The sequence below is a fragment of the Molothrus ater genome, chromosome 1, assembly GCF_012460135.2.
Source record: "Molothrus ater isolate BHLD 08-10-18 breed brown headed cowbird chromosome 1, BPBGC_Mater_1.1, whole genome shotgun sequence".
Classification (NCBI taxonomy): domain Eukaryota; kingdom Metazoa; phylum Chordata; class Aves; order Passeriformes; family Icteridae; genus Molothrus; species Molothrus ater.
The window spans coordinates 43,490,096-43,515,183 of record NC_050478.2 but is presented as its reverse complement, the minus strand read 5'-3'; the positions used below and the strand labels follow the sequence as shown (position 1 = coordinate 43,515,183).

Below are 25,088 nucleotides of genomic sequence, written 5' to 3'. Positions count from 1 at the left end.
GCAAACTAATGAGCCTCTTGTTTTCTACCAGGCACTGTTTGCTCAGAAAAAGAAATACTTTTTGAAGGCTTTGAAGTTACTGTCTACTATCTTTTACTGAATGTACTCCTCTGGAAAAGTGCGATGATTTTTCACTTCTGGGAAAACAGCTGCAGCAGTCCTGTATTCTAACAGTCAAAAAAAATAATTGTTCCTATTCAACAGCATTTTAGTTAAAACATTTACCAGGAGTCCCCACATCAAAGGAAGTTCACACAGAAAAGTTCTGACTCTAAAAAAGCCAGAAGGAAAGAAAAACACTGATTTGCATTAATGAGTTCTCCTTGTAGAGTAATTTTATCCTGGGAGGTCACAGTTTTCAGACCCTTGCTATTGTGTGTCATTTCATAATACTTTATAGAGAAAGGGCAAGATGCCACCCATTAACCAAAGAAATATAAACACCCAAATTATGAGAAATACCTGGTAAGCTGCTCTGTAACCCTGAAAAAACCCCTGCCTCATATTCCAGTACCACTTCAGCAGTGCTTAGGACTTTCACTATGGCCAAGAAACAACCATAATGCAGAACCATACTCTTTGACACACAACTTTGGCATTTCTGATCAAATAAGAAACAGAAATCAAATACTGGCACTGACCATTTTAAATCTCAACATTTGTCCTACCTTAAAAGTCATAAAATATTTAAGCGACCTTTCCCCAACCCCATCTACTTCAGGCAGTGTAATAAAGACTAAGATGATCCACTTATCATGCAATTTATTAACTCTACAATAGCCTCAAGAACTATTTTCAAGTCCTAAGAATACTCTCCAAGAACACTCTCTGAGAAACATGTCTCCTCACCTGGAATACATTTTACTCTTCCAGCATGTTTCCCAATGTCTCCTTTAATTTAACAAACAAAGTAGGACATCTAGTTCAACTGAGGCTACCAGCAAAGAGTAAAGATGGGCAGTTTGCTGTAATCATGGCATACACTGTGTGGTTATCTTGCAAACCTTGTGAGTGGCACCTGCCCACTCTCTAGCTAGAGAAAACATTTCACAAAAATAATCATACCTTAACCTGACTGCAGTGCTGTTGACTGTCAGAGTGACGGCAAAAGAAATCCATCTAAACCTCCAACATCACCTTATCTTCCTTTAGCTTATTTAATGTACAATACAGGGAAACTTCAGAATGCCAAACTCATTTTCTATTTTCATTTCTACAAAAGATTTACCATTTAGAGCATTTATGCATACTCTGGAGGATGTACTACAATGGATTTAAAGCCTCATTGCTGAAAGCCTGGAGATGGCATCAGCTTTACCACAAAGGCACTGACAAACGCATCAGACCTATCTATAGTTGGTTGGCCAAAATATTCAGTTTTCAATCTTCCTGTTCAAAAAAACTCCTTGAACACTGGAAAAGTCCCCTTGGGCATTTCTTACATTTGTCATTACCTACTAATCAGAAGAACAAAAAGATAAACAATCCTAAGCACACACTAAAATTAGCAAATCAATGCTAGTGCCTCGATGAAAGCAAAGCTCATCAGTTCAGAAACTCAGCCACCAAGGAAGAGAGCCCTGCTGGCTCATACCTCATTTGACTCTAAATAGCTCCTGCTTCAGGTTAAATCCTGATTCGCTGGAAGCCCTTTACAAGTTAAAGGCCAAAAAACTTTGGGTGTAAGTACCAGTCAATTATCTTGCCAGAGAGTCACTAACTTTCCAGAAGAGAACATTTAAGCTTAGAAATAAGATCATATGGCTGCTCTCCAAAAGCCTGCTTGTATCTCATAACACTCTGAAGTGCTGAGCTTCTCTGTGTCAAGGATGGCACTTGAATGGCAAACACTAAAATGAAGAGCTTTACCACCCTGTGATGTGCTGCTAATGTATCCATGACATGCAGAATTTAGTTGCCATGTACTGGTATTGAGCAAAAACAGCAATACAAATATTCTCTCAGTATTTGTTTAAAATAATGAAGCTGCAAGACCCCATATCTGATTATATCTTTGACAGCTATACACTCTCTTCATAGTGCAATAAAATAAATTTCTAAGTAAAAAAATACTGAAATTACTGTTTACCACAGTTCTCAGGACCTAACTACTGTCAGTGTCAATTTAAAGGCAAATATAACTCAATGCATAATTACTCCACTTATGGTAATAAATTTTCTTATGGTTAGTATCAAGAAAGCAGCAACACTGTATTCACAATGCTTCTTCCTTTTTTTTTGTGAATTATGTATGCAGAAAATTTTTGATTTAAAAATATTTTAGAAGCCTCTGTAAAAGATTCTGTTGATGGCATCTGTTAGTCCATTATCCATTTTATCCTTTCTAATTGTTTGGAGCAGAATGTTTACAAAACAAATAACTAGAAACAGATGCTTGTCCCTAATTTATACCTTGATTACTGCATTTTATTTTCCCTCTCTTCTCTGCATTGTAACTTTATCATGCCTTCTGGCTTCTACAAACCACACTGCAAATGTCAATTTTATCACCCAATGTCAATTAGGTATCATTTGAACTCTTTCCCTAGATCAAAAGCAGATCTCACAATTAAAAATCTATTTATTAACTTATGCCACTCTTGCAAAAGTCCACCATGGTATGTGGGTGAATTGATACTGAATGGAAGCCGTGATTATGTCAGGAACTGAGTCAGGCTAACAGGTCTCAGTCCTCTGTCCCTCACCATTTTCCACATTACCTGAACACTTCATGAACACATTCAATTTTCCAACTCAAGAAAGCTGCCCAACAAGGCCAAGGGGAAGGAAGGGCTGGGCTAACCTTCTGCCAAGTCTGCAAGCCAGACAAAACAACCATGAGAGACAACACAACACAACGCTAGTGCAGGAACACAGCTCAGAAGCAGGATCTTTTTTCAGCTATAAAGGAGACCCTTTTATTCAGTCCTACAGAAAAGCACCCCAAGACGCTCAAAATCACTGCATGTGTGTCACTCTTCACCAAAAAAAAAAAACCAAGAAAAAATGTTTCTCTTTTGTTGAATTTTGTTTGCATTTTCCTTACAGCAATGCTCCTCCTGCCTCATCATGAGATTATATATACCATAGACTCTCCAAGTAAGGAAGTTACAAAGGGAGCAAAATAATTAAACATACATTCTGCAACATCTGAACTCAAAGTGGCACCATGTTAAATCACTTCTAGGTTATTATACATTAACATTTTCAAGTTCTCTGCATGGGGAAAAAAGGGGAAAGAAAAGGCTAAAACTATCAAATGCTCCATCAACCAAACAGATGAAAAAGTTATTCTGACTGTTCATTTAAAAAGGAAATACATGTTTCTAATGCATATTAATTCTAAGCTATAATAACAGTTATTTAAGTTATTGAAGTACTGTTTAAATATAGGAATAGAATTGGTCTTGAGTGAAAACTCACACCTTTTTTTTTTAAAAAAAGAGAAAAATTCTCATCTCTCACCTTAACCTCCAAGTTCAAAAGATGTAACTTGTGCCAACATAAGTATTAGTTTCTAGCTTTCTACAAGCTGTAAATAGTAAAAAAATGTAATCAATTGATATAAAATTTCTTGTTTCACCTACTAATTTGTTTAGAATTCATCTGCATCCCAAAAGGAACTTAAACTGCAGCAGTAACACCAAGTCCATTTGAGAACCTCCAACATTGCAAATTTCAATCTGATTATTTTGGATATTACTTAATGAACAACTGATGATGCCACTCTGGAACCATTTAAGTTGTTTTCAAGCCTCTGCTGCTGCAGGCATCCTTCCCCCCTCTGTTGTCTATGGCATGTACACATGCTCCACCCCTTCGTTAGGACTTACAGCTGCCTAATCCATGATGAGCCAGTCCAGGGTGCTAAAACTCCCTGCCCCCAAAACCCAAAATCTATTCAATGATCTTCAATCTGATAGCTTAGCAACTAAACCCATTTTTGTCATTTAAAAAAAGCCACCAAAACAAAAATCCACCACCCATGAAACTCTGGTCTGATTTTTTGCACACACCTTCCATATGATTTTGGGAAAATCTTTTTTGTAGAAAAATGTTACTTTGACCTCTTCCATTCAGGTCTTAATGATATAGAAATAAATCCTACCTAAAGGCCTTGAAAACAAAACAGGACTCCTATTTAACATTTTGTATTTGTGGTCATGGTCTGACCTTAAAGAAGCTCAAAGTCTATGAAACCTGTTCTTTATTTTTCTGCTAAAAGGCAGACTTCTACAAGGTAATCCTGATTCAAACAAACAGCCTAAATCACAATCTAAAAGACGTTGATAAGAGGAAGAAAAAAAATTAAGACTACATTACAAAAAATTACTTCAAATGGCCTAGAGGTATCAATGGAGAGATCCAAAATTTACAAAATTATGTCTTGTCTATGCAAGATTTCCTTAACTGCCTACAGTTTAAGTAAAAGCTCCTCTTACAGAAAGAAGCCACAAAATTCACTTATGAGACTTTCCAAACACATACTTGAGGGAAAAAAAAACTTAAAAATATTCTAAATGCAATCTTTGTTATACAAGATTACAAAGATTTTTCAGCTGCAGCCAGGAAAAAATACATTAAAGAACATCAAGAGTGCTGGGAAGTTCCAATATGAAAGCTGTTGGTGTCCAGCTGCCTCAAAATGTCACAGTGATAGAAAAAGAAGGGCTCAGAAATACCAGGAACACCAAAACAGACAGTACACAGTTGTAAATATCCATGCCCATCTGGAGACTCAATTAATCATGAGATGAAGGGATATGGGAGCAGAAATAGTGGAGAAGAAGTAATTCATGCATTCAAAGAAGCACTTCAGTCTTTTTATCATACATCATTTTCTCCTACCCCATTTTGAAAACCCTCAATAAACCACAGCCTTCATTTCTACCTTTGAAATATAGATCTGATCATACTTTAAAGTATTTTCTCCTAGCCAAAGCCTTTTTTAATATTATTTCTATCACAGAAATAATACTAATTTTTATGTATAGTTCATTTATTCCATAAGAAACGTCATCTTTGTGCATTTGGAAGAACAGAACACAGAGCCACACTATCACACACAACTCGACTGTGCACTCCATCTATGACACACTATTTATTTGGCAACAGAACTGTAAGGTATTAAAAGTCTTTCTGCCATTTGGGCTTTTGGGACACAGATACTTTTTTCCCCTTAAGTGTGATTCCATTCAGTGGTATTATCTCTGCTTGCCTTCCCCCCCTCCTGGGCGTTGCCCATTCAAAACCCTTTTACTTGCAACAGTGACTGCAATGCAAAAGCACTGACCCCACTTCTGTCAGCTATCCAGCCTCTAAAAACAAAGACCAATCTTCTAGAGGTGCTCTGTGCACTTCAAAATTCCTGCTACCTAACAAGGTCCACACTCTTCTTTACAAATATCCAGCTGGAGGCCATGATCAGTAGAATTTAAAATATTCTAACATGATTTTAAAGTTAGAGGAAAGTTCTGAAATGCCAGATGATAGCAACCTACATACGCAGTTTTCAACATGGGTTGGATTTCACAACTACCACAACTTTCCAGTCATCCATGACAATCATAATTCAAAACAGAAAAATATCCAATAATAAAAAATAACTTAGGTCTACCCCTCAATCTCAATTCAGCTCTTCATTCAAGTCAAACAATTAAAAAAACCCTCCTCTTTTCAGAGAGGGGTGGGAGAAAAAGGGACATCTAACATGTCATGTAACAACCTGTAGCAGAGCAAATCCAGCAGCCACCTAAATCCCCACCCATTTTCAGAGAATAGCGATGACATAAGGGGGGGGATATCAATGGTTCTTCCCTTATACACATAGTAACAAAAATAAATTTTAGAGATTTTCAACACACAGAATCAAACAGAAAGAGAAACATACAAAATTTTAAAAAACCAAATCAATAAAGTTCATAGTCACTGTCATAATGCAAAGGGGCTTTCAAGGTTCCCAGAGCATAAACTGAAGACCAACAGGAAAAAACTGAAATAACTCCCCAGGTTAAGTAATTTCCAAACTAGACAAGAAGGGGAAAGCAAAATAGAGCAACTTTTTTCAGTACTCAAAACTTCAGTATCACTTTTTAATTAAATACTGTCCAAGAGAGGAAATTTGAGTAATTTTCAAGAACGTATAAATACAAAAATATTTCAAAGAAAAATGCAACTAACGCTTCTCAATCTCACCCTGAAATAAAAATTTAAGAGAACCATATAATCTAAGCAAATACCAAGCAACTAATGCTAAAAAGCTTCTGTCTAAATAAAATATTTCTATTCCAAACACATGGAGCACTAAAACGCACAATAGATACTTTGTATATGAAGAGAGAATAAAATCTCTCTGACAGTTCAACAAGCAGCAACACAAATAACGAAAAACGATGATGCTACAAATCTTAAAACCTCGAAATGCAGATCAAAATCCCTACCACGAGATTAGCACACGAGAGCAACCCTGCGAACCCCTGGAACGGTAAAACATACACACGCACCAGTAGGAGTTGTCACCAAATTGCATGCAAAAATCCTCTTAGCTCCAATGAAGTCAGTGACTCTGATGAGACCTTTACCTTCATTTTCCATCGAAATTGTACTTGAGTCGATAGTTACAAAAGTCTTTAGCAACAGCAGCGCTGGAGCGGGAGCGGAAAGGTGAAGAGAGAAATGCCCCAAGATCCCAGGCAATCACCGTGCTCCCTTTGCCCCCACCTGCAGCAACATCTGCAAGAGAAACCAACGCTAAAAGAGGAAAAAATAATTAAAAAAAAAAAAAAACCACAAAAATCAAAATAAAATGCCTGTAGGCTTCCCAGCGCAGAGCAGCACACGCACACCCAGGGAGCCCGCAGAGCTGTCAGAGACCACCGAGGATGAGGATTAGGATTAGCTGCCCAGCAGCTCCAGCAACACGGAGGAGCAGAGCCGCCGCTTCCCCCTCGCCGCCAGCGCCTCCAACAGCCTCGTCCCGCCCGGGGAGGGGCGTTCGCTCCTAAAAATAAACCCTCACCCCAAGTAACCCCCCTTCCCCGCTCTGCCCGCACCCCGCATCCTCGGCGCCAGGCGGGAGACAGCGGAGCGGCGAAGGGAAGCGCTGCCTGCACGAAGCGACCCCCGCCCGCAGCCCCCTCGGCCGCCCGGCCCCGCCCGCACCGTAGCGCAGGCCGCGGGGCAGCGCGGGGGAGGCGGCTGGGGCAGCGCACGGAGGCGCAAGCGGCGGCTCCGGCTCGGTCGCCGCCCCGGCCCCGGCGCCCGGCCGCGCCTCTCACCTCGGAGTGCCGGGGCGGCGCGGCCGCATCCCCGCTCCGCTCACTTCCGCGGGCAGAGGCGGCGGACGGGGCGGGGCGCCGCGGCGGAAGGGCGGGCGGAGCCCACACACGCCCGCCGCCCGCGCCCCCGCCCGCAGCGCCCACGCGGTGCCGGCCCCCGGTACCCCCGCCCGGCTGAGCAGCTTCAGCCGCAGCGCCGGGCAGCTCCGCAGGCTGCGGGAGCCGAGCGGCGCCGCGGTTGAAAATGAAACGCGTGTGAACGCCCTGCCCCCGCAGGGAGCCATGGAGGCGCCCGCCCGGTGCCCACCTCGCCCCTGGCCGGGCAGCAGCCGCACGGTGCCGCGAGAAGGCGGATCCGGAGGCGGCGTTGAGCGGCCGGCGCGGGGAGCGCGGAGCCGCGGGCTGTGCTGAGGGGCCCGGCCCGTGCCCTTGGCCCCGCCGGGCCCGGCGCCAGCGCCGGCAGCCAAACCCAGCCCTCCTGGCGTGGGAAAACAACCCTGTCATTCCCGCCCGCCTCAGAGCGCTGCTCTGCCGCCCTCCCATGCCAACCGGGGTCACGCACATGGAGTAGAATCAGAATCATCAAGGCTGGAAAAGAAAGGCCTTTAAGATTATCCAGTCCAATTGTGCACCCAGCACTGCCACTAAGATCCCTAAACCACTAAACTATAACACTAAGTGCCAAATCCAGACCCTTCTTGAACACTTCCAGAGATGGTAGCTCCACAACCTGCCTTGGCAGCCTATTCGAACACCTGATTGCCCTAAGAGTGATTTTTTTTTTTTTCCTAAAAATGGGAATCTCCCCAGAGTCATCTTAGGGCCTTAGGTAGCTCCTATTAGAGTTAACAGTACAGCCAGGCTAGGCTGGCAGCCTTGCTTGGTTTTGCGCCACCACATTATCATATGTTAGCAAAACAGATGATGTAAATGTTAGCAGAAAAAAAATCAACTCAATAAAACTAACTATTTTAAAGGTAGGTTTTAGCTACCAATTATGGAGCCACCAACCCTAATAGCTAGTTGAATTCTGGGGGGAAAAAACGCTTTATCAACTCAATTATGTTCATCTTGACACCAAAGGAGTATTATTTGAAACTATAGTTGCAATGCTGAACTCTTTGGCTGGGGAAGTTTTTAAGTAAAAGTAACTTCCACTCAGATGATTCATTTTCATTAAGGTGTGATGTACACTACCAGTAAGAACAAAATACCTTTCAGATTTCAAGGTCAAAATCTAATGAAGACATGCTAATTGTAGGCTTTACACCCCATTTCTAAAGGAGCAGTGACAACATGGTCTGAAAAAAGCACTTGCATTGACATCTCATGATTAACAACCTGTCACCTTGGCTTTGTTTTTCTTTAGCAGCAGAAGAAACCAAACTCAGTCTTTGTCAGTTCATAAGCAGCATTTAACAGAACTGAATTTTAGCATTTCAAATGAATCTCACAACCCATAATAGCATGCCCCTGAAGCTAAAGAGCATCCTTGCTTCTTTTGAACGTAACTTTGAGTGCTAATGTAATATAGATTTGTCAATATATTTTGAGAAGTAAAGAAGAAGTGTTGCCCTAAAATAAAGGCTCCAGATATTTGCATTCAGGAAATTAAGATGACAACAGGCAGGTTAATAGTTTGGGATTACCTAGTACATAATTTCTGACCTGCCCCATGTAGTTGCCACGTTACTGGAGTATCTCCATGGTTACTCCATGAAGTATCCCACTACAAGGAGCAGTGACTGTCCTCCGAGACAGCACTTCTGTTAACCTGTATGAAAGCATATAAGAAAGCAACTAAAAACCCTTCCAAGACACTCATGACATGCTCACAGTTATAATGCCACAATTTCAACACAAAACTGATGCAGCCAACAAAAAAAAAAAAAAAAAAAAAAAGAACATTTACTTACTTTGTTAAAACAGGTAGGTCTTGCTTTCAATATCATATGCTAACATTAAATATTAAAAATTAGGTAAATATTTCATGGAGAAAAACCAAAACTTGTCAGTCCTAATACTGTCTACATCCACAACATGTTTGGACTTCTTTACATTGTAAAAAGTTTTGGGGAGAAGAGTGGGAATTCCTGAACATTACTGAGATTGTTCACAATTGAGACCTAAATATCTGTGCCAAAGTCTGCATACTAAGAAACATTCTGTGTTCAGGTATCTCACAAGAAAAGAAGTCAAAAGCAAGTCCTACTCCATAGCAACAACTAAAAAAGTTTAATCTTGGAGGCTTAATCTCTTTCACATTATGTACATCTACCAATATTACAGCCCGTGATGCTGCCAGGCAGCTGGGAAGTGCCACTTCAGCATTATACAAGGACTGTATCCATCCTTGAAAATCATATTACAGTTTCTGCTATATTCCACACATGCAAACAGTGGCTGTTTAATAAAAAATGCTCAAAGTATTTTATTTACAGCTGCTGGTAAATGTTGTTTCTTCAAAAATCCCGTCCTTAATGTGGGCTTGATTCACAAGAGTATTAGGACAGCCTTAATATCTTCAGGAAGCCTCATTAAAGTGTGTGGCAAAGGCATTATTTGGCAAAACAAAGCACATTATTAAAATATGATTGTAGAGATAAGTCTGAAATTAAAAAAAGGCTTGGCTTACAGTAACCTGTCATAGCCAGTTGTACTCACAAACTACAGTAATTGTTTTATTTCTTTTAATCTTAAAAAAAAATCTTGCAATGAAATGCTCCTCTGAATTTCCAGTAAACAAACATGTCTAGCCCAAACAGAATAGTTCCAGTGAAAATACATATACAAACCAGAAAAATGTACACAAACAGTCCTTTAACTCCTTAAAGAGTTAGAATCTCTTTTTTAAAAAACTACTTGAAAGGATATGCTGTACTGATAGGTTTGGGAGGGAAAAGACTGAATACTTGTGGTTGTTAGCATTTTCTCTTTCTAATTCACAGACATGAAAATACTTCATAAATGCAAGCAAACCTTGTGGAAATAGGTTTACATTCAGGAGAGCAGAGTTTCATGAGCATTCAATGGCAACTTAGGCAGCCCCCTGCCAAAGGCATTCTCCTTCTCTTGCTGTGTTACCAGGTCTCAATGTCACACAGCACCACCTTAGTGTTCTGCATCAACAAAAATGGGTTCCTGCCACCCAACCACCACCACCCCATCCCTTCCCTGTCTTTTTCCCCATGAAATTCTCATCATTTACCTCCTCTCCATGGCCAAGTCAGACTTTGCCTTCTGTAAGTGTCTGTCAGCAACAGGCAGCCACTAGATTATTTCAGACTCACAACCCCAAATTGACCCACACCTGAATTCATGTGGGAACTGATTCCTATCTGGAATAACCCAACACGTGAGTGAATACAGACTTCTCTAAGTCAGAAGTGGTTGTTCTGGCACAGCCAAAAGGGTAGAAGAATATGGGGTCCATGGTACTCCTGCTTTCAGTACTTTCTCTTCTCCCTTAGGCTTTCAGGGCTAAAAACTAATGATTTGATAAATGGAACTGGTTGTCTAGGTTTTGGTGACTTGTTGGGTTTTATAACAGGCAGCTGTAAAAAAGCATACATAATTTCTGTATGAATTTAGAAGCAACCCCAAATGCTGTTTTTAGCTGCCTTTCTATTTCTTCAGAAGAATCAAAGGCCTCTGGAAAGCTTGGAAAAATTAAAAAGTAGTAAATACATTATATTCCAGGAAGTACCATCAATCAGTTGGAAGCAAAAAAGGGAGAATTCACTCTAATGACATAAAATAGATAGGCCTTAACTTGCAGTTTGTTTATATGCAAGCTGAACTTCAAGTTTGGTTTAGTCTTTGGGATCTTGATCAATTCAGCTTCATCTCAATGGCTCCCATGTGCTGCAGCACTACCAAAAGCAGCAAAATGTGTTTTAAACATAACAAGGATACCTATAACTACATGGTTCACAGATTAGAGATTTATTGCAGAGAATTTTGTTGAAGTTACTTTTCAGACCATGACAGCATTTGAAATACTTGTTGCTCTGAAGTGAGCTTCCAAATTCTTTTAAAGTATTGTTTTATAGTATCCTTCTCAAGATGCATTTGAAGTTTGTCAGTGTTGAGTAATGCTACTGAAATCTATTACAAATTTTGTTAATCTCATAGGAATTTATTTATACATTATAATAAGTGACATTTTTCTGAGTCATATCATTGATAATATTTTAATATGGACAAAGCGTTCTGTAGGACTTCAGTTTGGGTCAGAAAGGGCTAGTATATGATCCCTCTGTCAAAAAAGGCTTCTCCACTGCTTGCTTGCTTTGCTTTAGGTTATAACTTAAACATCCCTCAATACACTGATCATAAATCAGCTTTCATGGAAGAAGAAAACTGGTTTCTGGTAAGATGGACTTCCATTTGATTTAATCAGATTTTTTGTTGTCTTTCATCTGCAAGTCAAAATCTCACCAGTGCTTTTACAGTCCTTTACAGAGTTCTTGTATGACTGGAGTCAGGATGGGGAGGGATGATTCTGGAGCTTCTCATTTACATGCTTTAAACGGCACATCATTTGTAAAGCCTGTTACAAATTTCATCTCCACATCCTTTCTATCCATGCTTTTCAACTGATAGCAGATAGAAGCAATCACCTCATCTCCAAATGTTATGTGTGTATGTGTGTGTGTGTATAAAATCAGTTCAAGCTTAAAAGAAGAAAAATTATACCGTTTTCCCAGAGGAAATAAGTGCTCATTTAATTTTATAATTCTGAGCATGTTGGGATGTAAGAAACATAACTACAATTTCAAATTACCTTAGCTCAGCCATGTCTTGACACTGTGCAATTATGCTAATTAAGGAACTTTGGTTTATGGGAGTCTTAAATTATATTTCACTGATTTTTAAAGCACTTGAATTTAACTATGTCATCCCACCCCTAAGCAGCATCCCTACCAATATTCTACATTCAGAGAAGGGGTGCAGCACCACAGAATTTTAATTTGACATAAAATCAGGCTTCTGTGATTGCCCTTCTGCTGGTGCCAAGTTCTGCATTGGCCCTGACATTTTCCTCTCTTGATAACCCAGCTCAGGAGGACTGATCTAGCCAAGAAGAAAGCCTGCCTCAAGAAAGGCTCTACTACTGAACTCCCAGAACTAGTGGAGGAAGGCAGTGTAAAACAGTGACAGGATTAAAAACCTTTAATCAGTTTGAACTATTGCGAATGTATACTCAGAGCATTCAAGAAAATCAGGTTTAATCTATCCTTCAGGCAAAGAAAGTTAATTCATTTTCAGACCATAGCACTCAACTTATCTCAAACCTGCATTTCATCTTCCATACTTTTCTTCTTTAATACCTTCCATCTCACATGCATATTTAATATTCACCTGCTATTTTCCTCCTTCAGCTGCGCTACTTTGAAATAGTTAAAAATATTAATTGCACATTTTCCAGAGAGGTTTCCCTTCCCTTTATTAATGACTCACAGAGATCTTCAGCTGTTTTCTTTCTGTTTTCCCCTCAGTGACTGTTTTCAAAGCTAACTACTCCAGTAAAAGTTTCACTGCTAATATGGAAGCTCTCACAAGTGCCTCTATCCTATCTACTGGAGGCTTCACATTTCCAGAGACATTTTGTGAAGTAAAGATCTAGTTTCACATTGCCTCTAAAAGACAGCCAAGAAACATGTGCTCTATAATTGGAATATGCTGTGAAGCAAGTTACTATTGGAAGTCTTGGCTGAGGCAGGCAAAATGCCTTGTTAGGATGTCTGCTACAGGACAAAGACCCCACTCCTCTGCATTGCCAGCTGCAGCTACCATCATGTTGTGGCCTGAATACAGCAGAAGGTGGAAAACTCTTCCCTATGTTCTTCTAAAGGATTACTGCATTTATTACTTAGCAAAGAAGGCTTCACATTTACTTGTAAATTATTTCAGTTACGTTATAGCAAGCTGTCTGTGGTGGAGAATAAAGACATTTCAACAATGAAACTATAAACAGCTAAAAAAACCACAGCAATAGCAAAGTTTGAATTGATTCAGGGTTAATGTGCCAAGAATTTCAGGAATGCTGCATATATTACCAACAAGTAAGCTTGCCAACACTCTCTTGGAAATTCTTCTTCAAGACTATGGGTGAGAGCAAAACAGGGCAAAGGTAATAGTGAGGAGCTGGCAGTTAATAAACAGATGTTTACATAGTTATACAATTTTGGCTTCTGCAAGAATATGATGATTTGTTTGATAACACACTTAAGCATAATATGTTGGGCTGTGAAATTTTATTCAGACTCAGAGCCAAAAATGCTATCAAGTGAAAGCATGTGGCAACTTTTCAGGTTGGAAGGAATTAGTTACAAACTTTTGTTTTACCAGAGAGCCCATATACATTTTTATTTTTAGTATTACTACAAATTTCATGTAAATGGAGTCAAATATACAGAGGATTTTTTCCTTACCTTATGTCTTAAAAAGAGTGGTCTGATATCACATTTTTAAAGCTGGTAAATGTTACTGATAAAAGCAATTAATGTGGCATGCTTCTATTGCAACTATGTGCTCTATTGTAGAAACGCCTTACTTTAAGATAGACCCAACTGGTGAACTGAAAGACTAAATCTGTATTCAGATGCTTTCTTAGTCAAAGTTAACAATAAGACTGCAGGGGGAGGAATAAAAACTGCACACACAGGTTATGTAAAATTCAGAAAGTTAGTAAAGTACACTTAGAAAAAATACCCAAATTTAACAAGGTTGTTCTGACCTCATTCCCTATCCAACTACACAAGCTTGTGCTAGGACAGAGTGGAGGTGGGAGCAAGTGCTCAGCAGTGTCTCCATACCACTGCTAATGAATATCAATCTTCAGCACAAGAGAATTAAAAAAAAAACCCCACACATTTCACAGAAGGCTCCTGTCTGCCTTGAAAATAGGTGCTAAAATATTACCCAGCAGCATCACCATGTTTAGTAGCCTAACTCTACATAATAGATCACATGTTCAGTTCATGCATCTCCAAAGGCTGGATACAGCCCCAGCTGAAAGTGACAGGAGTGGATATGGGAGAGACAAACCCCACAGCTATATCATATAAATTGGGAGAGTTTATTCCAGCAGCCTGTTGCAATGGGAAGGTTAAAAGGGCCCTGAGGTGCCCCTCTGTCTCCCAGTAATTCAGCAGCAAACGTCAGCTGCTTCTGTGCATCTGCAACAAGCCAAGAAGCACCAGAGAAGGATTTAATTTAAAAAGAGTTGAAACTCGTATTGTAGGCCCTCCTCCCCACCATCTGGCTAGTGGGGACATTCAGTACAATTCAGCATGACAACTGCCTATTCAGAAGGAAGGAGAAAAAAAACCATTTCTCATTCAGGAAAAAAAATTGGGCAGTTCCCATTCCATCTTTGAGGGCCTCCAGCCTAACCAGCCTAATCCAGATCTGTTGAGGAGTTCTGAGGATACAACTCTATAATTAGAGTACAGAAACTGGTAGTGATAAATCAGCAAAAATCTTGTTTCCTATTTGAAGTTCAGGCTAAAAGTAAATTTTTGCCCTGAATTTCCTATATACTATTTAGAACTTGACCAGAATATTTTGATATCTAATGAGAGGCATGGTTTTTATCCTACTTCTTTAATATGTCATACAATAAATTTAAGGTCAGACAGATTATCTTTGGTTGTTTTAAGATACTGCTATGAGAACATATCTACCACACATCACATCAATATATTGTACTGTTTATATTTACATGATTTCTATTATATCTATGATTTACTTAATCATAAATCTGCTTATCATTAGTTTATCTATTATTATGTTCTACCAAATAATAAATCTATCCAGCCATATATCTATGACTTATTTAATATGCAGAAATGAAACAATACCAAGATGTAAATCTTTCTGATTCATCAGTTTCTCACCTGTGGAAAATCATCCATGAAGAGAAAAAACAAAACAATCATTGGGAGCCTCTGACATTGTAGTAGCAACATGGATTAGTCAGAAATTACTTACATGTGTATGCATTCAGAACCAAAATCATGATTTTACTTCTCTTGGAGTTGCAAAACAGGACTCCTGGAGTATTTTCTTCATTAGATACAGATTACTGTAAGCCAGGTGCTTTTAAGAATTCATCTTTCATGTCTCCCACAATTTTCACTCCAAATTGTTTTCCCTTTTTGAAAACTTGATCTTTGGTTGTTTACAGCCTCACATCTTCACCATTTATGTACAGTGATGCTGTTTTTCTCTTCCAGGGACAGATTATAAAGGATGTAGAATAAACTAACCTTGGTGTTGCAGTTTTTCCTGTTTATAAAGTCTGTTTTATCTGAAACTATAGCCTCACTGCAATATCTAAAGAGAGAGCTAGGTTTGAATAAATTAAGCTTTGCATCAATTCAGCTGTTTCATCCTACAAAGTGTAATCAAGATACTGCTTCTAGGGTCAAAGCACAAAGAATGCAGAACTGTAGCAGAGAAGCTGAAAATTGGTGAGGAAAAATAAAGTCCATTTTCAGACTTGCCAAAACCTCTAAAACGGCATTTCCTTTTGCAGTTTGTAGCAAAAGGAATACCACCACTTCCTCCACCAAGCCCTAGGCCACCTAAAGAAATACATCCACACTGAAGAAAAAAAACAAGTGACTTCATTCTTGCAACTCTGCACACAATGGCTTCTGATCCAAATGGGAACTTCTTAGCAAATATTTTCTGATGAGTTTCAGATTTATTGCAGGTTCACAAGCACTTCTTTATGCAAGGTTCACAAGCACTTCTCTTTAAACACAACTCTTTTATATATATGTATTTAAATTATTTTGAAGTAGCCTAGTCATTGGTGACAGTAATTCCAAGCAACCTTTTAAAATAGCTGTGGCATGACATCCTGTCCTTCCATGTGAAATTAGCCCTGCCCAAATACAGAGCCTTTTGCAGCACTGTAACTGAAGGAGCAGCTACATGAAATTTGGTCAGGTTTAAAAGTTTCCAGCAGCAATGCCAGCACTTCTGAGTCCTAGACATAGGATAGTTGCAAATACTATTTTATTTTATTTTAACCCACAGTGAAAATGCCTTGTGTTACTATGAAAGACAGCCACTATTATTGAGATTGCTTTTTAATAATTCAGGTTCCTTGCTTTGACTTCAGGGTTGGGTGGAGGCAGTAGCTGCCCATAACAAACTTCCTGTGGATGCAAAGCAAATACCATAAAGAGGCTTTGACATGGCATGAATGCCAGGGGAAGGTCACAACCCAAAGCCTGATGCCTATAACACTGCTGTGTTTAAGCTTTTGTAGTTCCTGGGCTTTAATATTGTATTGTTTGATATTACAAGCTGGTTTGTGGAATGGTGCCATTATATCAAAGAAGTTTGCCTGTGCTGAAAAAAGCTTCTAATCCTTTTAGTTGAATAGAAAATCTGGAAGGCATGAACCTCAAAACTTGAATAGAAAGGCCAATGAAATTTCTCTGAAAAGAAATCAGAATTTGAAAGGGTAATTCATTTTTTTTAATGGTTGTGATTGACAATCCTGGAATTTCTAACACTCAAAACCATTTTCACCTAGCTCTTTTTAATGCCTCTTGAGCAGTTTCTGCTTGATTATTTTTAAAATATGGTTTAAAAGTAGCGCTGCTATATTTCTGTCTAATTTCCTGGGGAGAAACATAAATAAATATATGTGTTACTGGGTGCTCATGAGCACAATAACTCTTAACTGTAGCACATGGTTGGTACATCTGATGATAGAAGAAGCTAATTTGATAGGGCACAGCTGAGGAAATTCAGTTAGGAAAACAGGAACCAAGCATCTGTTTTGTTTGACTGTCTCAGAACTTTAAATGCTTCCTAAGCTTTGTTGCTTTGTTGGGTTCCTTGTCTTTTCATGACATTAGAAATGCTAACATGAAGGCTCCAAAAATTAAATCTAATCCATCTGTATCTGGCAGACATATTCTTATATGAAGAGAGGAAACAGTGGGATAAGACAGACTTTTCTTTTAGTTACAAATAATTTGTTTCATTTGTAATCAAATAAAGCTTCAGTAATTGAATATATATTAGTTTTCAATTTTTTTCTCTTGGTTTTCAATCTTTGACATACTTGTGTTTAAATAACTGGCAGAACAGTGCATGTAAATAAAGCTATAATAGTTGAGCTTAAGGATTAAAGAGAGAATAAGCTTTCTATTGCACAGCCTATTCTGTTAAGGTTTTTCATTTCACTAGGTTTGAGGAGTGGCAGTCAGCCTGCCCCACTCCCCTCCCTTCCCAAGCAACACCTGTCAGCAGCAGCCATTCACTCTTGATACTGGCCTAAGTGAAGAATTGTCAAAACACAGAATGGTTTGGGTTGGAAGGGACCATAAACATCATGTGGTTCCAACCTCCCTGCCATGGGTAGGGACACCTTTCACTAGGCCAGATTGTTCAGAGACACATCCAACCTGGCCCTGTTTGATTGATGTGATACCTGTGTGACAAAAAGTGCCTAAATTAAAAACAGTATTTCAGGAAATGTACTACAATCCTATTTAAAATGTCAGTGGTGTAAGATCTCTTCAGAAGATCATCTCAAACTTAGACTCCAAAAATAAATGAGCATTGACCATTTAGATTAATACTTTTACAACATATTAAAATAAGAATTTGAATGAACCATTAGGCAAGAGCTGCCACAGTCCATCAGCAGCTTGATAAGTTCTGTGATTTCTGTTTGGAAAGCAGCTCCTTCTTGCTTTTGTGAAAAAGGCAGAAGCTCAGTGCCTTGTGATTAGGATCCTTGCTTAGCCTAGTGGTGTCTTCAAGTGGTTTATATTAGTTGCTGGTTTCTTATAGCAACACCAAAACCTGCTCATCTTAAAATGTGTCTGTATAGGTAGTCATAGCATATGCTTGAAAAAATGTCTGGTCATGTCTGTCCACAAAGCAGTGGATATCCAGCCTATGGGTGAAATATGAGATGGTGATTCAACAAAGATGTTTATCTGAAAAGGCAAAACATTCAAGCTTTGATGCCACTGATCATAATTCAAATTAAAATTTGCTTTGAGTAAAAAAATGAAGAATCTATACATCTTTGGAAAAATTTCATAGAGTCCTGACAGGGATTTCTATATGACTACAGGAGAAAGTCTAGCACAAAGCCAAATTGGACCAAATGGGGATTTGTTCTGATGCAGTCTCTCAAATATTGATTTAAGTGAGCTTAGGAGAAGCTAATGTGACAAAGAACACACCTAAGCTACCCATCTCTATCAGAAAACTTAGAGTTTTCCAAATGAATTTGTGAGCTGCAAGGAACTGTTAGTAATTGTTTTGACACAATGGATATAAGTATAAAATATTAAACAACATAATATCCATCAGCCCCAGAGAATCCAAGTATTAAAGATTCTGGTGATATCACATCCCAGGGATACACAGCACTTGGAGCTTTTTATGCTTCAGAACACAAATAAGAGAAATGAGGGAAAATGTTTCATTAGGAAAATTAGTCAAGCCTCTGTTTAACCACAAAAATCAGAGTGCCTTAGTCATTTAAAGCAAGCAGCGTTTTTAAAGTGTCATCTTAAATTTAACATATACATTAGTTTTTACATACCAACAAGTAAAAATACCACTGTTGTAAACAAAATTAACTAGACATGATAAAGCCATTACAATTAACTTTAATAGCTATACAGATTTCTTAGCTGTCCTAGTAGAGAAGTACTGTGTTATTTGTAATACCCATGTATTTCATAGAGAACTTATACTGTGAACCTGAGGCCCCTGCACCAAATGTCTCTTTAGATACAGAAATCTTTAGAAAAGGAAAACAAAGCCAGAGTGCCTCTCTCTTTTCTTCCTTTTTTTTTTTTGTAAGCCAGCAGTAGCACTTGAACTATCACAGCCATAATAAAAGCATTATCACTGTTACAACACCAGCAACCACAGATGCCATCTCTGCTGAGAGAAACATCTCTCCACACTAAGAGACAGCATCACTTCCAGCTAGAGGTTAACCTGTGTGGAATCTGAGGTATTGTTCATCTCAGAGCAGAGATCAAGTGCCAGCTATTACAGCAAGAGCTGCCAGATCTTTCACTGGATGAAGTCATGTCCTGTTCAGACCCTTTAGCTGCATCCTCAGTATCTCTTCTCCAGGCTAACTAACTAGATGTCCGAAGTCTTTCCCACTTGGAAGAGCTGATTCTTGCAAAAGTCTTAGATTGCTATATGAAATGTGTACTTTAAAATGGCTGTAGTCCTGTAATTTCAGGAATTGTGTGTCAAACATATGTCAGATTCAGTTACACCAATGTTGCTTGGCATACAACAACTGCCTTTACAAAGCTGAATAGCGCCAATTTGACTCAACTAATGTAGATTTTAAAGCTGTAAGGAATTATTTATTTTAGTCTGACTGCATATGTAACAGAGACCTTCCACCTGTAAACTGTGCACAAGGACTATAACCTCTATTCATCTGTATAAAGTCTTTTATAAGCATTTCCAACCACAATTTCAGAGTATGAGCTGACCACGGATAAATTATTCCAGATGTTAAATACAGATTGAAACTTTATATCCTATTTGCATGCAGCCTGTGAGCTTTTTTTCTCCTTGATTAAAGACCCAGCCTTTGTGAGCACTGTCTTCTTCAAAGATTGTGTTAAATCCTCAGTTACTTTGAGATAAGACCTTGACTTGAACAGAGTTGCAATTTTGGGGAAAAACTAAAGATAAGGCAAAATAACAATGCATTAAACAAGCAAGCATCTGATAAGCTCTGTTAGGAGAACATCCTCACAAGAGGATCTGTACACTGTTCCTACTCAGACCTTAGAAGGACTTACAAATCCTGTCCATCACAGTTACAACAGAGATTTGAAGGAAAGGAAGCTTAATACCACTCAGCACAGATGCTATTTTCTAATTCTACTCTCAATTCAGCCACTGCTTTTTAAATTAATTTGATTGGAAAACTTGAGATAGACAAATATGTTCTAATGGCAATAGGTCTCTCATGAATAGGGGAATGTCCCTCCTGGGCTCCAGCAGTCTGATGTCCTCTGGTTGACTGAATTATAAACTGACTGAGCTGGAGCAATCAGCCACTACCAGGGACAGGAGTAAAGGCTGTTCTCAGTTACCCTCTCCAGGGTAGGCTTTGGGAATTATTCTTTTCAATATTTGAGAGGTGCAAACACCTGATGGGAGCTTTTCCAGCACACAAAGTGCTGCTGATTATTCTCCCCTGCGTGATCTCTTTGATGTAATGCTGCTCTTAAAGGCACTTTTAATAGGATGCCTCCCCTCTTACCAACCAGCCTCATTTTCATTAAGTGTGTGGGTGTTTCACCTCTTTGAGACTCTCTATCCAGGAGTTCTGCAGTTACTGGGGGAAAGGGGCAGATATACAGTTCACTTTCTTCAGAAAAGAGGCTAAGAAGGGTTGTGCCAGAGCAGTTGTGTTAATTGTTAAAGAAACATAGTCTCAATGCCAAGCACAATGTACAAATCACTCCATGCTGCCTCAGTTCTGAGCTCCCAAAGCTCATTTGGTAGGTTCCCAAAAGGATAAAGCCCCATCTGCTAATTCTCCTGTACAGAACCTCATTGATGGTATCACTCTTATGCATGAATTAATAGCTAGAGAAATTACTTTAGCATTCATCTTGTGGCTGGTGTGTGGCTGAGCAATAATTCTAAAGAAATATTGGCTGGAAAGGATGTAAGAAATGTCTATTTCCTGCTGGGATTCAGGAGGAAAGATGGTGGTTTCTCTGCACAAAATGTTGGTTCTTCCATTTCCTTTAGCATTGGTCACACACTCTTTGGAGACTGATTGTGAATGAAAAAAGCATCCTGTAGTTTCTTCCAGGAAAAGATTTTATCTGAGTCCAGCTGGAATTTTCAACAGGAAGTCTATGCTTTATGGTCATGTTTTGGAAAGAGGTAACCTTGCAATACTCTTGAAAAGTAATTTCCTCAAATGTTAATGAGATATACTCTAACTAGCAACAAAGGCAAAAGAAAATAATTTCTTGTTTTGCCAAATGAATTGAAAATTTTTTTCAAGGAAAGAAGATAATTCTGCCAGCATAAACACCATTAAATAAGCCACATACATGCCTTCTATTGTTTTTTATCAAAGCAGAGAGGCCGCTTAAACATGTTGAAATAATAGGCCTTTTATGTTTGACAGGAAAATAAGTGGCATGTTTCATTTCCTTACTTAGACTGAATTAATATTAAAAATCTCACACCTTCCAAGAACTTAATCATAATCATTTTAATGGAAAAAATCAATGTATAGAATTAGATAAGAATTGCTCTTAAAAAAATACATATTCTCCTAAGAAAAAGCTATAGAGGTCTAGATAAAAGCCTCATTTAACCAGAATTACCTCCTAAACTCAACTGTGCTGTTAAAATGTCACTTGCTCTCAAACTCTTACCATGTAGCCACAAAACACATTTGCATACTGTTTCTATAAGGCTTGTTAAAAAGCTTTCAGATTTCTTTGCTTTAAAACATTCAAGTTTGAATTAAAAATAAGAGAAGAATCTCAAAGATCATAAATAATTCCATTATTGGATCGTACTCATACTCCCTGAGGTCCATGCTCCTGGGCCTTGTGTGTTCAGTCAGGAATGATTCCAGAAGTTGATCCAAGAAAAGAAACAATACACTGCCAGTTTTGAAATAGTCTTCTTAAACCATTTTGTATGGTTTAAGAATTGAAGCGAGCAAGTTTATCCTTCTTAGTATAAGTCTGGATGTTCTTATCTATACACACGTCCTTATAATCTGTTTATGTCTTGGACTTCATGAAAAGCCCTGGTAATTTCCAGAATCTATAGTTTCTGAACAATACACATTTATTTCCCAGCTTTAGTGTTTACTGAGATATTTGATGTCTAATGCTCTTACTGATGATCAGTTTCTAAGCAACTGGTAAACAGGATTTTTTAGTTGTCAGTTTCCAGAGGAAATTGCAACTCATTAAAGTGAGCATGCAAAGCTAACCTCAGATTGTAGCCATTACACTTATTTTAATGTTGTATTTCATTTAAAATGTTTGATCAGAGAACAAGTCTCCTAGGATGCATAGCTTTTCTGGAACTCCACAGTGAACAGCAGTTCTTCAACAAGCCTCATTACATTCAGTGCACAATATCAAGCAATGTAAAGAGAACGAATAGCAGCATCACATTCAGTTCATTTTATATTGATAAAGCTTTTTGTCTCAGGACTAACATGCTAATAACCACATCAATGCTTGTTTTGATTAAATGGATTTCTTCCAGCAGTGGAAGCAGAAGTGACAGAAGTATAATGCACTAAGGATATTCACATCCTTATGCAGGTGGAATGATTAAATTTAGCATCAAGTTAGGTTGCTCTCTAATTCAATCTCTAATTCTCGCATTCAATTCCACCAATGAATGTTTAAGTTACAACTGGCCTGAGCATCCTCTGAAGTTCAGCTGTCAGGATAAATCTGGAACAATTCAGAAGTTATTAGCCAACTAGCCCTGGATGCATCCTTTGCTTGTGATTTTTGCCTCTCTGACTGGACAAGCACCACTATGTGCATCAGACAAAATTTATCAGAACAGAACATGACAATAGCGCAGTTAGAATGTGCTAAGCTCTCTGGAACCTAAATTTAATGCCCACTGAGATCAGAAAAGGGTGAATAGTGAGAAAACAACAAAAACCCTCAAAGAAAAATGTCTTTATCTACTCATAACATTTATTAAAAAACATTCAGTCCGTGTTAAGCAAACCATCCCAAGGACTTACCCTGAAAAATAAAAGACTGTGATCCTCAGAAATAAAGAGCTTATTTTCAACACCATGCAGGGCAGCTCCCAGAGCAAAACTGCACTCTGTGTTTGTAGAGTCAAAGCAGCAAGTGTTACTATGTGGTGAGTATCAGCCCTGCCAACATCTGACAAACCCAAGGAGAATGAACACGATGTTTCTTTAAGCATGTAGTGCTTGAGCTGTTAGCCATTGTAAAAACATTAGAAGCAAGAAAGAAAATAATGAACATTACTGTACCAAAACAGGAAAAGCAGATTTCCTTCCCACCCACCCCCTGCCAGTTACAGCCCTGGCACTTTTTATTTCCAAATTATATCATGGCAAAGGAATGTGTCTTTCTTTGCCTGATGACCTCTGATTTGGAGAAGTACGCTATTCAGCATAATTTAGCACACAGAGAACAAAGAAGTTTAACTGTTTCAAAGGAATGCAGAATTTCAGTTCTTGTTATAGCTCTTATTCTTCTGAATGCTCATCACACAGCTTAATATCCAGCATATATTGGATGAAAAGGAACAGTAACTCATCAGCGACGGCCTCATTCCAGACTCACCCCTTCTCCCCCTGCCCATGCAAAACAGCTTCCATTTCCTTGTGAAACAGCAACAGCTTCAGATTGCAATTCAGTTCTCCTAAGGATATTCATGTCGCATTTAAGTCAAGAAATCATGATCTACCAAAACATTTAAGAATTCAGGTTACAAGCCCTACTGCCAAGACTGCAACCTTTTATTTAACGCAGATTTACATGACAAAGGGCCAAAATACTGACCAGTGCCTACACCTGATCTTAGAAGAATGAAAATCTCTTAGAAAAGATAAAGCCTTTACAGAACAGAGAACAGCAGAGCATAAAGCTTATGGCTAAGAAAAGAGTTAAAAGAGGGAAAGTCTGGTTTATTTTTTTATTTATTTTATATGCCTATTTAGAAATTCATTTTGTCAAATATACTCCCCTTATCATAACAAGCAGATTCAAGACTATGTTAAATATAAGGAAGTTTAACAATTTTTTTTTACACAGCTAGTATGGAGATGAGTTGTTCAAGATGAACTGGAATTACACTGAAAACAGCTCATGACAGCAGTGAAAGATGGGCTTCTGTGATCTTCAAGAGGCAGGTAATGACTACTTAAAGCTTCATGGTCTCAATGCTTTAAGTCTCCAGCAATTTCCTCAGAATCAAAAATTATTTGTTCTCAGAGAAATTTTTTTCAAATTCACAGTGCTCTCATAAAATCCTAAATAGAACCATTACTCGCAGATACTGACATTTAGAAAGCAGTGCAGCTAAACTTGTGATCCTCCCCTTTAAGATATGGATAGATCACCCCCAGGGTTACAACTGAAGTAGTGCTTTTTTTAATTTGCTTTTACCTTTTCTTGAATCCTCTTGGCTTTCACTGTCGATATAAGTTTCCAAACTGCATGGATAGGAAGCTTTATGAAACAGGAGAAGACAGATTTATGCAGCAGATTATCCATAATTTAGGCAATTTCTCTTACTGCTTCCCTGTTTGGAGTTCAGAATGCATGTTTTCCTCCTCTTCCCAAAGACTCGTAGTCCTTGACTGTTGCACAATCCTTTTCTGCAGAGCAACTGGTGAAAATCAAAACATCAAATGCAGAGCCTGCAACAAATGACTAGTGTTAAAGTGCCACAAGGGCAGTGTGAGCTGCAAGAACTGAGGGGCAGTTCTACCAAATGCAAATCATTTCCCTGGCAGCCTGCTCAAATAGCTCTACTTCTGGTAAGAACATTCTGCTGCAAAATCAAATAACAGTAACCAGCTCCTGATTTCTCCTAGTCCCCCTAATGCCTGATGCCTCTTAAAGCTTGTTCAGCTGCAGTAAAGAGGATAGAAAACTGCTGTTTCCAGCACATTCACCCCTCCTCCTCAAGCTGTATTTCACTGACTGCACTGTCTGGTTTCACTTTTGTTTCACACACAATCCTGTTATGTGGATTTCAGTCAGATTAATGCATTCGTTCATT

General features: G+C 38.8%; 1 protein-coding gene across 5 annotated transcripts in view; it reads right to left on the bottom strand.

Annotated features, from left to right (window-relative positions):
* The window catches only part of ATP2C1 (ATPase secretory pathway Ca2+ transporting 1), a 61,658-nt gene extending 36,936 nt beyond the window's left edge, over positions 1-24,722 (bottom strand). Inside the window, exons 1-2 of one of the 5 annotated variants that reach the window (XM_036400913.2) lie at positions 24,470-24,484; positions 6,582-6,732 (exon numbers count right to left, since the gene is read on the bottom strand). In XM_036400913.2, coding sequence (XP_036256806.1) covers positions 6,582-6,587 — 6 coding nt within the window. In that variant the 5' untranslated portion in view covers positions 6,588-6,732; positions 24,470-24,484. Of the gene's footprint in view, positions 1-6,581; positions 6,748-7,277; positions 7,349-7,584; positions 7,604-24,469 lie in introns of those variants that run through there. The other 4 variants (XM_036400904.2, XM_036400896.2, XM_036400889.2 and 1 more) reach the window with 4 other exon arrangements.
* Positions 24,723-25,088: the final 366 nt, after the last annotated feature.